The sequence below is a fragment of the Embiotoca jacksoni genome, unplaced genomic scaffold, assembly GCF_022577435.1.
Source record: "Embiotoca jacksoni isolate LCO1_2020_lvr unplaced genomic scaffold, fEmbJac1.0.p SCAF_14, whole genome shotgun sequence".
Lineage (NCBI taxonomy): Eukaryota > Metazoa > Chordata > Actinopteri > Embiotocidae > Embiotoca > Embiotoca jacksoni.
In genome coordinates this window covers 1,278,158-1,294,513 of record NW_027185274.1, presented here as the reverse complement: position 1 = coordinate 1,294,513, position 16,356 = coordinate 1,278,158, and the positions used below count along the sequence as shown (strand labels likewise).

The following is a 16,356-nucleotide window of genomic DNA, read 5'->3' as shown; positions in this document are numbered from 1 at the left end:
TATTAATATTGAAACCCAAGCACATTTTTAGTCAATATTAGTAAATCATTTTTGCTGTTTTCAATATCAAAAACAATGAAAGATAATGCTTTTGTATAAATAAGTTCAACATTCTGTATAATTTGAACATATTAACTTCATTTTGTTATGCTTATAATGAATTAGGACTTTAAATTCCCTTTCAATGCTCCACCACATTGAAGAAAATAAATACTTTTTTTTTTTCTCTGTGTATTATATTATTGCACTGATGGTTACATGGGTTAAATATTTAAAGAGATTTCCCAATAGATGATTGGTTTTTTAGTTTCTTTTAAATAAACCCATTTCTAGCACTCAAGCAGTCATTCACACTGGAGTGTGTGAGCGTCTTCATCAAAGTGAATGAGTCATAAAATCTTACTGCAGGGGGGCTGCCATTTATTACCTTTCAGTGACGCATCTTTCTCTGCATATACTAATACAAGAAAGATGACTCATTCTGATCCATTTAAGACTTCGTATAGATTCTTACAAAAATTGATTATGCTCATATCAATTGATTATTCCATATGTGTTACATATAGTGAATGAATTGATTAGCTTAAATACTGGTGTGTAAGACTGAGCAGGGATGAAACCAAGACCTCCTGCACATCTAATCCAACCAAAATCTATAACACTATAATCAAAGACAAAAACAGCCTCTTTGAGAACCAGGTGAACTGTGGTGTACTATACTTTTAGAGGCAGATGATGACTCAAGTAGTGTATTTACTGATGTATCCAGAGTAGCAACTATCTATTTAGTTTTCACAAGTTCCCATTCAGACAGGATGTGCTGTGCTAAAGCTGCCAGATGTCTAGCATTATGTGTTGAGTATTTAACTAAGCAAAGGAAACGCGGAGCTGTTCAATGCCTGAATTATTTCCATTTCAGCTGTCAAGCTGTAATTTAACAGAATGTTTAAAAAAAAAAAAAAGACAAAAAAAAAAGACATTTGTGCAGTATTCAACCCATTCGGTTGCTTCTTCCAATATAAACACATCATGGTGGTTCAAAGGAGCAGAGGTGGAGTAATTGGGTTAAACATGGTTTAATTTAAAGGAACAAATTCTGTCCTGAATTAATAAATAATTCAGGTGTTCAAGTAGCAATTTTGCTTATAAACACACTCCAAGAACTCCCATAACTTATCTCAACATTTTTGGATAGATGCTTTCTTGTCAAGAGCTGGGTGAGAATATTGACACCACACTAAATGCAAAGTGACCAGTTAGCTTAGTTTAGCACCAAAACAAAAACAAGAGCAAACAGCTAGCCTAGCTCTGTCCAGCAGCAACAAAATCCACTGCACACTGCAGTGTGTACACATCAAGTTGTGGTTTTAAGGGTGTTTATGTGCCGGGAAGTTGGACAACAAACTACAGCTAATCATATTGACAATTAAGCTTGTCTATACGTTAAACAAACAAGATATAATTAGTGAACCTCAGAGGTGCGGGCAAGTGTATTTCGTTGCCTCTCGACAGTCAGACCACCTGTTTACAGTCTTTATGCTAAGTTAAACTAAGCTGACCATCATCTGGCCGTAGAAATGTATTTAGCACACAGTCAGAGCGGTGTCCATCTTCTCATCTGATTCTCAGAAAGAAGGCAGATAACTGTATTTCCCAAAATGCTGAAGTTTTCATTTAAATGTCACATTCCTCAGTGACGGTGGCGGCAAATTGAGAGATTAACAACAAACGTGAGTCACTTCTTACTCAAACAATGACATGTCCTGTGTTTGCACTGCTCTCTGGCCTACTGAGGCTACTGCTGGTGGATTTATTTGTCTCTGTCACTGTGATGGACGTCTCCCTGTAAAATCATTGAATGATGAGTAAAAGGCGGCTCTGGAAAGCCTCAGTAAGATGGGACTGATACCAAAACCTGATGTCTACTGTTAACGGTCCAGTCGGTCTGAGTAATGCAACAACTGCAGCACAAAAAAAAAAAACCAACTCAGCAAATCTCAAACGTATAATGCACTGTCAATAGATGATAAAGGCTTTTAAGGTGGAATGTTCCCTTAAGGGCCCTGAAAAGCTTTTTTTTAAATCAGCATCGGTGAAACAATAGGTCCTACATGAACATATGTTCTGCCAAAGTTAAAACAATTTCTATTTATTTGTCTTCTTACTGGTTGAATTGGTGAGTTTGAGTTAGAAAAAGGTGATGTCACACATTGGGAACAATCAGAATTTGATTCAAAATGTGATGTCATTCAAATTCGATCAAATGACACCCTCATGGTCCTGTTGATGCAGATCAGCACAGGTTTAGACTGTTACACCCTTAATAAATAATTAAGCATGTTTTTTCTTATTTCCCTAACGTCAACTGTGATTGTTGCTTTCTTAATTCACCAATCTTTACTGTTACAGAGAAATACTCCACTTTCAGGGGCTTTAAGGGCTTTAAAATGGCTGAGCCAACACTTTTTAGATTGTAGCAGTTTTGACAGTAAAATGGATCCACAATAAATAACATATTCTGATAAAAAAAATAACAATTAATTCGACAATAAGCAGGCACAGTGACCACTTTCCTCAAAAACACACAAACTCGGTGAATAAATAACATGCGTACCATTAAATCTCCCACCCTGCACACATTTACATTCTACATGTTGTCACTCATCACAAGTCGCACAGACACTTCAGCTCAATACTTCCGTCCAGACTTGGACTTTGGTTCCAGCACTGCACTGCTACGTCTGTGAGTGTGTGTGTGCCGGCTTCTATGGCTGTCCTTCATGCTACTCTAACATTTATTCAGCACTACTGCGATAACATGGGGGGTAGTGAGGGGGGTGGGGAGGTGGTCAGTATCGTAACTCTATTCATCTAACCTGCTCCACATACCTTCACACTTACTCCTCAGTCGTATTCAAGTATAGCAGCAGTGTTCTAAAAGCAACACTGGTAAGTTCTAGCTCGGAGGGAAAAGTTGTGTCATTTACATACTTGAGATATTAATACTTCCAGAGGGCAATACGAGGGCAAAGCACAATGAGCTGAGTTTTCTATGGACAGTGGATGAACTGGAGGTACGGCCCAAACAGACATTTGTTTCCAAACAGCCACTGAATGTCAATATTTCATTGTGTGGCTGGATGGATCAGCTGTTTCTACAGCAGTAACACTGGCTCAGGACTCACCGGCTCTGCTAAGTCGCCTGCTATAGGAAAAATCAACAGCATCAAACATCTAACATCGATCCTCCTCTTATACAAGATGGATGCTGTATAATAAAATCAATACATACTGTGTATATTCCACATTATAATAATAATAACATTACCATAATGAGCTATCTTTGGTGAAGGTATTTCTGTGCAGGACTGAATTGTAGAACTTGTGGCGGATGAGACACATGAGGGAATATTTCAGTGTACAGACTACAGTTCAAAGGTGAATATACACTAAATGCACTTAACTGATATCAGCATCTGTTCAAGGATGAAGAAAGTGCACTGATTACATGTTTAAAGGTCAGTTAAAATGAATGGCAAGTATTTAAAATAAATTACGTAATGATATAACTTATCTAAGAAACGGAATGGGGCGCTGATATAATCAAATGCTATCTTTTTAAATGCATAATAATAGCGCATAATAGTAACCACGCTGCTACCATATTTCATTAAAAAGTTCTCCTCATCTGACACAAAACAGTCTGAATATAATCAATAGTATTATAAATTATGATGCACACCTCTCTTTTGCAGGATGCTCACTAAGAGATTGTCTTTGTGTGTGTGTGTGTGTTGCATGTGTGTTACTGCTTTTGTCGCACAGACTCTCACCTGGTGAGGTGTCTGCAGTGGCAGAGCGCTTTGGCTTTACAATCAAAGACACACTGAAGCCTGTAGGGGGCAGCACGTGATGTGACACAACAGCTGCTTGGTGGTAACCATTGTGGGCGTGTGTGAGCGTTTACATCCAGGATGTGCTTTGTTAAGAAACACAGTCACATCAGATCTTATAAAACAAAAACTGGACCCATAAAGAGTCTTCACACTATGAGACTGAAGCCATTTTTCCATTCAATTTTCCCATAACCTGCTTCATCTTTTCTCTCTTTATCTAAAGACACTCTAATGGCGAGCCAATCCAAAAAGTGTGATGTGGAAAGTTGACATTGTGTGTTGAGTTTGAAATGAAGTATTTTTGCACATTTGTACGATTTGGATTATCAAACAAGGGAGAAGGAGCAGATGTAATTTGAACTTTGTTGTTGGGAACCCCTCGGCTCGGCTACGGTCTGGTCCAAACGGGAACCCCTACCAGAAGAGCACTTATCAAAAAGCCGACTCTCACACATGTCTGGAGGGTTTTGAGGGTTTTAAAATCTGCTTTTATTCTGTGAGTTTCAGACTCATATGTGAATGTCATTATGGCTCCGGAGAGAATCCCTTTGCTCTTTGACTACATGAATGTGATGCAACATCCTCTAACTTTGGCAGTTAGCCACAGAAATATGGAACAAAAAAACAAACAAACAAGCACCATCTAACAACAAAACAGACCCATAAAAAAATGCAAGTTTAACCACCGACCCTGCATTGAACAGTGTTTAGGGAGTTTCATCTAACGCCCGCTGCGCTTCCTGATATTGTGCTGAGGGTAAAAGTGCCGGTGGGAGCAGCAGTCCCCTCACTGCCTACATGACAAGTGGGCAAGTGAGTGGTGTTGGATGCTTGCCTATGCAGGTGCTATGGTACATGCCGTGTGCTAAGAGGTGCAGCGAAGCTTTGATGGTACAGCAGTGCCCTCCCCCTCCGCCTTAAAGCTGCAAGCTGACCGCCCGTTGCTTTCTCAGCCCGCTCTCCAGTGTGACCGATTTGTGCACCAACTCCAGTGGTTTCCCTCAAAGACAGCGTAAATAAATAAAGACAGAATTCTCTCCAGACTGCATTTGCAGCCAGAGCTTCCCAGTAGCCCCACTGTCCAGTCTCCATGATGATGCTCACATCTTTTCTTGTCTGAACATCTCTCCTTTCCAAAAAGTGGGCCGCCGCTGCTGTTCCGTATGCGTTCACCAATTATTTTGCAAAGTCAGTTAAGCAAACAACAAATAATCCAGTTAATCAATTCACTCTCGTCAGTCAGACGGACAATAGCTGTTCACTTGCACTTGGGCACCACCAGTATTTCATCGCCGTCTTGGATGCTGTAGGAGTGGAGGGCGCGCGTGTTGTACTTCATTTCCTCCGGACCGAAGGCGCTGCACTTGTCGATGTAGTAGATCCTCATGCTGTTGGTGGACAGCTGGACCACTGTCGTCAGCTGCTTCTTCAGCTCGGCTACGGTCTGGTCCAAACGGATGCTCAGCTGACACAAAGACAAACAGTTTCGACATTTATACCACCAACATAAACCTGGTCATGAATTAAAGTGTACTCTCACACCATTTCAATCCAAATCCTCCCGGTTTAAGTACTGTTGACGTAAATGTGCACAGTCTGTTACTGGAAACTCAACTGTTTAAACTTTATATCCAAAATGTGCCGATGTTGATCAATGACCAAAAACACATTTTAAATCTATTTCAGAGAGAAGCTGATAATGACAGTGTGGAATACACCTAACTGCAGGCTATCCATTTAGCCAAAACTAATACAATAAAAACCGCACTGTAAAAACTGCATGCAGGGACTGTTGAGGCTGCTTCACTAACTACTTTTACTTTCTGGCCCCAAGTAGGAAATATCCGAGCTTTGTAAGGTAACTATCCAGTTTAGCAACTGAAGCTCATGTTAGCTGCTACTAGCCTTTCTGAATGTTAATCTGTGACAAGATATATGAGCTTTTGTACAAATCACACGTGTAAAGACAAGACCAAACATTGTTAGCACCAAGCAATGTAAACCAACAAGGTAACAGAAAGCTGATGGATGGAGATGAAAAACAAACAGGAATTGCATTATGTGCAAGCCTTTTAAGGACAAATGTTTAGTTTAGCCTGCATTCAGTGATCTTTTGGGACATTTGGGACCAATGCAACGAGCTGCACACAATGATGACTTACTATCTAAGGTTGATACGGTGAACGTGTGAGCAAACAGTTGCCTTTTTACACATCGAGAACATACAAGGCAACATTACCATCCATGTTCTCAAAGTCCCACATTCATTCTGCTTTTGACTGTTTTGGTCACCACAGTATCTGGCTTATAGCGCCACAAGTTTTTACTAGTTAGTCACAAACTGTCGGCTGTTTTATTCTGAGCCATTCAGCAGACAAAGTGAACATAGCACGAAGGTTATATCACTACTACCATGGCATTTATCGATGCCACAACTAAACACCGCCTTCATTTTGGTCCAAAAGTAGGTTTAGTATATGAAGGTGTAGCCGGACAGATTTACAGTATCTGTTGGTGTAAGCTTGAGTAATTTATAAAGTGGTCGGTGATGATACCAATATTAAAAATACCCTTTTTTAATTTTTTTTATCAGCTACATGGTGATGACTATGGTGAGGCATTCTTTTACTAACTATATCTGCAAACGTTCACAGACTGTTCCTGTGGCTCACGAACGGAGCATAGCACCGTGATTTACATAAGCATTATTTTCATGAGTAAGACATTCCAAGTTTGTTGCTCATCAACATCAGGACCTGAGTTACACACATTTTTTATTACCACTGGTACATTCGCATTTGTGATTTGCCCTCAACCTGAAACTTTAGCACATCCAAATTTTGTGTCACCTTTTTGGAGAACAGAAAGAATTAGCAGGTGGACAAATGTGGTGACTAGAGAGGCTGAAGAGCTACGATTGTGTGTTTTTAACGTTTTAATGCAGGTGCATTGTCATGTTGGAGAAAGTAGTGCCATTGTTTTCACCGAATGTTTGGTGCATGAATAAAATGACAGTACTGACTGAAACAGTAATTTACTAGATTTACATGATTTACCTGCCACATGTTATTCTGCTTTTGGGAACTAATCTGAATAGTATCTCTGAACGTACCTGTTCTACCTTCTCCTCACAGTGAACCTCAACCTGGGCACGGCAGCGAGGTCGGAGGTCAATCTCAGCTAGTGGCTCCAGCTTCCCATACTTGGTTACCAAGGAATGGTATCTAAGGAGGAAAACACACACACACACACACACACACACACACACACACACACACACACACACACACACACTTAAAACACCAACACCAAGACTCATACCACTGCAGCCAGCGTACGGACAGGCTGTGCAGCGTACCTATAAGGCAGCTCCTCCTCGGGGTAGTCTAAGTAGTAACGGATGAAGAACCTCTCTGCATCTTCTCTCTCACTGTCAGTCACAACGCTGCCGTTGAGCAGTGATATGGAGGGAAGCCTGAGGGGAAGCGCAGACATTTTATGCATATTAAGTAGCAGATGTTTGTATGAATCCGAAAGTACACCACATTATTGAGCTCTACAGTTTGGAGAGTCAAACTGAGATCCATTCATTGTCAGACTCCTCGGTGCTCTCCCCTCACTGTAGAGGAGGTAAAGTCTCGCTGGCATCACTGACAGGACTTACTGTGCGACCATGAGGCTGCGCCGCTCTGCGTTGGTGTAGGTCTGCAGTAAGGGAATGCTCTGCAGCCGCACCTCCTCCAACTTGGGGAAGAAGTTCAGCTTCTCTATGTCTTCCCATTGATTGAGACCTGACAGCACCAAGGACAAGTCATGTGTCAAACTGTTGAAGGAGGACTTCATCAATTCTACACAACAAAGTCTGTTTACACGTGTTGAGGGCACGCCTGCATATGTGAGAAAAGTTGCATACTTTGCACAAAGTATAGTGACATCGAGTGAGTCGGCATCAGTTGGGTCTGAAGACTACAAGATGATTAACACAAAGAAATAGAAAAGCAGAATAACTGAGCTTCCCAGATTCCCTCATGTCTGCTGGATGCCAAATTAGCCGCTACTAGTGTAACACCCCAAAATCAACTGGTGGACAGTCAGCAGGCAGGTGTTTTAGGTCATGTAGGGGCCACGTTTTGACGAGGAAGAAGCAACATGTGGAATCAAAAAGACTAGGGCCACTATTTTAATGATTTGGTTCTTTTAGCAGCAGATGATCTGAGCCCAAAGTAAGCTGGAAACATTTTACTTGGTCTCTAAATTAATCATAAGTGTGTTTTGGGTGTAACATGAAGTAATCAGAAACAATCAGATTATCATCTCTCATTCCATTTAAAGTCCGGTTCACTTGCACCTTGGTGGATTGCTATCATAACAGCAGACCTGCTGAGTAGGAGGACATAACGCTTCTCTCCAGAGGAAACAGATCTGCTCATGTTCACAATAGTCATTTTTTACATTGTAACATTTTTAATCTTTGGCAATTTTATTTTGCTGTTCCATGTGTGTGTAACAGGAAGAGGGGATCTCCAACCAGGAGCCCTGAAGCAAAGTGTGCTTGTGGTGCAGTCAGGTTACAGCTATCGGTGGGCGGGACGTAGTATTCCCGGGTTTTCAATCAGATCGAGTCAGATCCACCTCGCCCCCTCCCCATCCCCCCATCTCCCCCAAATATGGTCACTTCCTGCTCCAAACCGCTCTGAACTAGCAAGATGGCAACAGACAAATTGCGAACGCGAGGCTTCATAACGGACGTTCACAAACCGACAGGTGACGTCACTGCTGGTCGCCGCTCACACTTGACCGTGTGATGTGTACCGGGGAAACTCACGTTAATAGTGGCAACACTTACAGTAGCTCAAGCACAAAATGTGTATTAATCTAATCTGTTCCTGAAAATAATAGAAATATAAATGTATTATTTACTAGTGTCTGTGTAAACTGGAGTAACCAGACCAACTGTTTGAGGAAATTAATGAGACTGTTTTTTAAATGTCAAAAGCTTAATCTTAGTTATAATCTTTGCTGCCTTGTCAACACTCGTTTTAAGACACTGGAGTTTCTAAAAACATCTGAATCTTTTTCATTTTAAGAGAACTAAGAACTGAAAGATGAACGTGAGACTAAATGCCTTGCAGGAAAGATGTTTTTTTTGGTGCCTCAGGCGTAGGAGTTCTGACAAACGAATGTATTGAAGTCAATTTGAACACTTCTTTGGCAATCGTCTTCGTTCCCTCGACTCTCAAAAGAAGTCTATAAATAGAGTCAGCGCTGATACTCTCCCAAATACAAACCGCTCCTGAGGTAAAAGCTGCTGTGGAGAGGAATTTGGTGTAATACTCTCCAAATAACACAAAGCTTTCAGGATCCAGTGACATGTTTGCTTGTGCTAATTTTATCAGCTGTTATTATGCAGACACTTTAATTTTGAACAGACTCTGGGACAATATGCTGAAAACCAGGAGGGATTCAGCATTTCTTCCTGAAATGAAACCATCATGGGACCCTGAAACATCCACTTTGAATAGTTAACATGTGTAAAGCACACACACACACACACACACACACACACACACACACACACACTGACCTGAGTTGTTCAGGTTGATGCTGCGGAGGCTGGGGAAGAACCGTTGCAGGATGTCCTTGCTGTCCTGAATGGAGGCCAAGTTGTTGTTGGCCATAACCAGGGTGTCCAGGCCGGGGAACATGGAGCCGATCTTGCGGACTTCGGCCCAGTCCTGGAGGCTGTTGTCGGTGATGTGAAGCAGGCGCAGGGTGGGGCAGGTCACACCGGAGGCACTCACGCTGCTGTACTCGTTAAGGCACAGGAACAATTCCTTCAGCCTGCAGGACAGCACAGGAGAGAGCAGGGCGGAGGACAGAATTAGTGCCGTGTGGGACAGACAGAGACGGTCCTCGTCCCTCTGAGGACAAAGGGGAAAATTTCAAGTAAAAATCAGTTCTTTAACTACTTAGTAAACCTGTCTTTCTCCAATTAGAATAAGTTAAATAACGCCTTCCCCACATCTACTCCAAGTTTTAGACTATAAAGCGAGCATATGTGGGGATATATATTATACAACACTCTAATATCATATTAGGATATAACTATAAATATTATGCTATATTACATTATTTAGTATACTGGGACACAGTTAAATATTAACACTGCAACATTTCAAGTCTTATCTTACATTAAATATGTGTTACTTATCTGTGATTTGTTTAAAGTGTTCTGGGTCGGCTGTAGAGCTGGGCAATATATCACTATTATATCATTATTTCGTGATACGAGACCAGATATCATCGTAATATGACACAAACGTCGTCTTTTCCTGATTTTAAAGGCTGAATTACAGTAAAGTGATGTCATTTACTGAACTTACCCCGTTGCTCTCGCTGTTCATTATATACACATCACTGATGATTATTGATCAAAAAGGACCAATAAACATGGGTACAGTGTTGTTGCAATATAAATATATTTGGTAACAAAAATCAAGATTTTTTTTTTTTCCCTTGTCATTTAGGAATTTACTTGTTTTCAAATCCAATATACTATGAAACAACATGACAGTAGCTCCAATGAAGCTGTTCACAGCCGGGCCTGAGATTTATCCTGAGCAACAGATACAGATATAGACCTAAAGGTAAAATAAAATTCAAAAATAGTCATTTTTCAGTGCACTGTTGTGTTTTTTGTATGTTTTCTGTGCTGTAGTTTGGGTAACGTGATCCTTTCTGGTCGGAGGTTTTCAATTATGTGTCAGCGTTACTCAGAAATAAGCAGGTTGTTGTGCCGGCCAGCTGCTCATTCTGTTCTCGCTAATAAAACAGCGCAGTGCCTGCTGGGAATGTTAAAGCCAGCTTATTCTTAGTCTCAAGGCTGATGAAGTGTAACTGCTCGTCTTACTCAGGTGTCTCCCGAGTGAGCAGCAGCACGGTGTCCCAGGACACCTGAGTGTTGTTGAGGACGAGGTGTCGGACCCGGGAAAAGGCTTCAGCACACCGAGGCTTCAGGGCGATTCCTGCCAGCGGGTTGGAGCTCAGGTTGAGGAACACCAGCTTGGGGAGGTTGGATACAATTTTACTGATCTAAAAAAGGGGAGAGTGAGGAGTTAAAAAAAAAAAAAAAAAAAAAATTCTGCAATATGATCAAAAGAACAGTGAATTTAAACAGAAAACTAGACATTTAGTGGTCACAGATCTTTACTGGTGATCAGAATTTGTACCATCGCAAATACACCAAAAGGATAACAGTCACCCTGTCCAGATTTTCACTAGGCAACCCCTAGTGGGTCATCTGCGGTATTACACTTTTCTTTTTTCAGACCCAGAGATCACGTCCACTTTTATATACAGTCTATGGTTCACAGTAATGAACACACGTGTCACCCTGTGCAACAGCGTGGCTCATTAACATCAATGCCGCTCTATGGCACAAATAGTTCATTGTCGGTTTTGATCTTTTCGTGGGATTTACTGGCACCAAGATAAAATGCAGAACACACTACTGAAATGAAGCCAGAGACAGCACCTCATGCCAGTCCTGCAGCTTGTTGTGAGACAGGTCCAGCTCCATGACATGAGCACAGAAGGCAGCAATCCCAGCCTGGTTTCCTGCCCTGCTGATCCCACAGCTGTTCAACACCAGCACACTGGGCAGGTTCAGACGCTCTGACAGGAAGGAGGGAAGATTTAATGAGGATGAAAACCAACCCGGACCTGATTACAGTAAGTGTTTATAATAAACTATTGTGATGTTTCACTGATAAAAAGAAAACAAGCTTAACGAGTTTTAATAGCATATCTTTGTGAGTATCTTTGGTTCACTATGGTGTCTCAGTTTCTAGAAAGAGGAGACAACGTTTTCTGTCTGTCTTCAATTTGACCACAACCAGAAAGCCTCATTAGACCATAATGCTACGCAGCTACAAGACATGGACTCAATCCAATTGGAGTTCTCCGCACTTGCAGACAAAAACTTAACAGACGTGTTCGCAGGAAGTCCGAGAGTACCGATGTGCATCAATCACACTTCCTGCAGACTTCCAGAGAGTCCAGCTGAGGTGCAGACTCCCTCACACTTGACCTGAAAGACTGCCCATAGTTTGTAGAAACATGGCTTTAACAATGTAAAAGAAATGACGCTACAGGTCTGCATTTTCTCATCAAAAAACAAGTTCCAGTACTTCCCTTATTTACATGTGGGCGTGTGTATCACCAACATATATTACATTCTGAATCTCTACAGTGAATAAAAGATATGTAGGAGATACTGATGATGTCACCAACATAAATTAATTTAATCAAGTCAATCAATATCCATTACCATTATTAGAGTAAATAACAAGTTTGTGGCTGGATGGTGTATCAAAATGCTGGATGGCTTTTAATTTGAAACGGATACAGGAAGTTGTGGCATTCGGTGACCTCGGACGTTTTCTGAAAATGAACTCTGGAGAGTTTGAGGTTGTATTATGCAATTGAATGTTTGACAGTGCCATAAATTCAGCAGCACATTTTTTTGTAAGACAAATAAAATTGTAATTCACTGACAGTATTTTTGGGGGGTTAAACTGAATTGTAGCTGCAAGTGTTTTTGTTCTCTTTGTTTATAGGACTGGCGCAAACGCTAGCTTACTGCATTTAGAACTGGCTGGGAAGGATTTGACTTTGACTTTTGAGGCTCCGCTGTGTCATCATCCAACTTAAAATGTGTTCTCTTTGTGGCCTTTTGGAGACAGGCCGTCCATGTTGTAAGGGGAAGGTAATGTTGCAGCGAACATGGTTGGTGCTACATTAGATCAGCTGGAGAGAAGCACGCTATACACTCTGTGCTGCTGTGGATGGTGGTCTAACTGTCAATCAACCCTCCAACAAGGTAACAACCAATCCCAGCAGAGCTTCCCTCTCGCTGATCCGATCTAGCACCAACCAAAGGAGGACAGACAGCCTGTGAGAGAAAGTCCCAGTACACCAAAGAGGAAAATATAGAAGTGCCAAGGCGCAGTCGTAATTCTTCTCCAGCTCACCTTTCATCGGGGAACCTTGGGGCCCTGCGGTGGGAACCACCACCACCCCCATACCAGGCCCCCTGCGGTACGGGAAGTTCTCCGGGCTGTACTTTTCACTGATCACCTCCACAAAGGTACGGCCCTCCTGGTCCTCCGGTGGCTCCATGGCTCCGTCCCGCTGAGAAGCCTCCCCTTCAGCTTCACCAAACACACATGCACAGAGATGAGCTGTCACCATGTAAATGTTTTAACCGCAACAGCGAAGACCTGTTTGAAGCGCCGCAGCATTCAGGTGTAAACGAGCACGTGCAAAATGTCCAAAGTAACATCCTGAAATGTTCTTCTTTCGACAGAGAAACACTGGAAACTGGAGACGCCTGAACCAGAAAGTCTTTGGACTTGAACTGATAAACAGTTAATGAATGACCAATAATTATTTGATTATCAATCAGATAAATAGTTCAATCTCATAATCAGCTGATCATTCCAGCTCCAGTGCAGGCGGATTAGCAGCAGCCCGCCATGACGTCACCCATCGGTTCGTAAACTGATGATAAGATATTTCTGGATCTGTTGCACCAGTTTTCATCTTTCTTTAAATGATTTAATCACGAGTCAGATAATGTTGAGGTGGTCCAAAGATCAGTGGAATATATTTTTAAAATGGCAGCAAAAACACTCACACTAAAGAGGCCGGACAACTGAACCTTAATCGGCTCGTAGAGTTCATTCATCATTTTTTTGTCTACTGATTGTTTCAGCTCGTTGATGTTAATAGACGGTTAATTTTAACAGATTTTTGTCGAACCAATCACCAAACCATACCATCAGCTAGACTTGCTTCTCTGAGACGTTGCGAGGGCTGGAAATAAATGCTGAAATGCATAAAATCTGCAGTTCCTCGAGTGGCCACATGAGGCCGGCTCCAAAAAGTAAATCGATCCCCATCGACCCCCTTGTTAAAATTGAATGTTTAAATGTTCACAAGCTGGTCTCTTAGGTCTGTACAGATAATTGCCCCGTTCATGGCAACTGTACGCTCACATTAACACCTACAACTAATTTAGAGTCATCAGTTAGACTGTGGGGGGAAGTGGAGCCCCTGGAGAGGTGGTGGTGGTGATGCCACCATAGGGGGTGGGGTGTGTGTGTGTGTGGGGGGGGGGGGGGGGGGGGGGGCATGCAGACACCACACAGAAAGGCCCCAGCCGTCCGACAGGCTCAAAACCACAACCCTCTGGCTGTGTGTCGACACCGCTGCCCACTGCACCACTGGGCCGCCCATGAACCAATTAATGTTTGATGAATTAATTGTGTGTAAACCACGCTAGAGCTCAGTAATCCTCCGTGTTCCTATCCGACACACAGCTGCTCCTTAACATCCCAGAAACTCCACGACCAGCAGGAAACCGCAGCCCAGAGCTTTCACGCATCAAATACCTATTTCAAGCTATTGTTCTGTTCAATGTTAATACACTGCTAACATAACAAAGATTGGTCTACTCAATGGGGAATCCTCAGCTATTTCCTCAACAAAACACACACACACACACACACACACAAAGTCCCATATAAATAACAAGGAAGAAAAACAAGGAAGCTGATCTTTGTGCTGAACCTTTCAAAATAAAACAATCTGACCTAACTTATCACTGAAGTTTCTATAATTAAAATGACGAGCATCTGTTTTCTAACACCCGGCGGGCAGAGCCTCGCTGAGGAATCTGCTGCAGGGAAGCATGAATAATGTAGTGGTTTGGCTGGTATAAAAAAAAAAAAAAAAGGATCCTGTTACAATATTTGACAAAAATAGGGTGCAGTAAATTGTGGCAATGTATGAAAGCACTTTGTTACTCTTCAGCTAATAAATCCAGTGATTTGCTGTGATGCCATATTGATTTTTTTTTTTTTACAGGCATAAGACAAATAAAACACACATCAGACTTGTGTGTTTCATCCACTGTTGTGATTGAGACAACTCAGACACATTTCTAAGCTGTTACAGTTGAAGGGATGTGACAGAAACCGTCTTACCTGAAGAGAAGTCTCCTTTGATTTGACCTCTATCACTGCTCACTGTCTTCTTCTGTTTCTGTACTGACGGCCTGTCAAAGAAATCAGGATCATTCTCTGTAACTAAACTAAATAGCATAACTTTTACGCAAGACTAAACTGTGTGGGAGATCCAAGACAGGCCCTGTAGCATTATCAGTCTTACTCCAGAGTGGCTGGTGGGGCTGACAGACGTCTGCAGAGAAAAACGCTGGTCCCTCTTTGGTTAGCTGGCAGGATTTGCTCTCCACAGACAGGAGCAGAGAGGACTTGACTGCTTACCACATGACACTGGAGAACAAACAAGGTCAAAGATCACTTTCTGCCTTGTGACTCACTTGCCAATATCAATATGGCAAAAGAACATACAAGCACATCTGGATCTCTTGGAAGTGACAGATATGCTGTTGTAAGCAGCCGCACGGCTCTTCCAGCACATACAACCAGACAGGCTTTACAAAATAAGACAAAATTATCTGTCAGTAACAATGTACTCAGTGACTGATTATTATTGTGAACTGAATAAATCACTTAAATAGTTAGGAAAGAGGTTCTGGTTTATTTTGGTTACTGTGAAGCCCGCTATGCCGAACTCCCTTAGGAACTATGACAATTGTATATCCCTTCAGTTTTCCGTAATAATATGTACTTAAACAGATAGAAAACACGATGGCAAATAAACAAGCACATAATTCACCTAAATTCGGCATACGTCTTGTTGAGAACTTAAAAGTAATTTGTATGAAATTACAACTTTTATTGGTAATTTAACAGCTATCTACTATTGGAGTAACGGCGAAAAATAATCGTTGCTAACAGGCAAATTGATTTTAAAGTTGATTTTTTTTTTTTTATTGCAGAAAGTGTTACTTTTTTGTTTAATTTATGCCGAATTGTTGGGTAGCTGTCAATGCTTTGTAAAATATCTTCAGCGGTGTTGCTATATTATACATCGACTGATAAGATACGGTTACATATAAAAGTAGCAGATTCTGGAAGAGAATTGGCCTCATTTTGATTTAAGAGGTGCACGCTGTGCTAAACGCCCTTGAAGTCACGTAATTTTTTCCCTCTTCTTCGCTTTTCAGGGAATGTACACATCACAGAGAGTCAGCATGTCAACGTAATGTAGAGCATGATGTTTATGTATATTTGGCACAACGCTTTTTGACAAACCATTTCATTTTCATGCAAAATTTTAACTTTGATACGCACCTTCCTGACTACAGCGCGTCACCGAGCAGCATCAGTTTGGCAAAAAAAATTCTCCTGGCAACAACAGGCAGACTGGTAATACAAGTTTATAATTTATTGCTGCAGGAGCTGCTTCTTCTATGAAATGTATGCCGAATCGATGTATGACTCTCGGTGATTAGAACGAGGTGTACAAATAG

The 16,356-nt window shown here is 41.6% G+C and overlaps 1 protein-coding gene across 1 annotated transcript; it reads right to left on the bottom strand.

Moving 5' to 3' along the window:
• Window positions 1–408: 408 nt before the first annotated feature.
• Window positions 409–15,249, bottom strand: tbcela (tubulin folding cofactor E-like a). Its single transcript, XM_069147396.1, has 10 exons — window positions 15,129–15,249; window positions 14,945–15,015; window positions 12,929–13,108; window positions 11,431–11,570; window positions 10,807–10,988; window positions 9,481–9,737; window positions 7,561–7,687; window positions 7,255–7,371; window positions 7,009–7,120; window positions 409–5,361 (listed from the first exon to the last, which is right to left on the bottom strand). The coding sequence occupies exons 3-10, from the start codon at window positions 13,074–13,076 to the stop codon at window positions 5,155–5,157; spliced, it is 1,290 nt and encodes a 429-aa protein (XP_069003497.1). The 5' UTR covers window positions 13,077–13,108; window positions 14,945–15,015; window positions 15,129–15,249; the 3' UTR covers window positions 409–5,154.
• Between the last annotated feature and the right edge of the window lie 1,107 nt (window positions 15,250–16,356).

Excerpts from the sequence above, each read along its gene's own strand:
- tbcela (XM_069147396.1), bottom strand. The coding sequence starts at position 13,076 with ATGGAGCCACCGGAGGACCAGGAGGGCCGTACCTTTGTGGAGGTGATC. Across the intron at positions 9,738-10,806 it reads CTCACTCGGGAGACACCTGA|GCTGAAGGAATTGTTCCTGT; the intron begins GTAAGACGAGCA and ends GCTGTCCTGCAG. Across the intron at positions 7,121-7,254 it reads GAGGAGGAGCTGCCTTATAG|ATACCATTCCTTGGTAACCA; the intron begins GTACGCTGCACA and ends TTTCCTCCTTAG.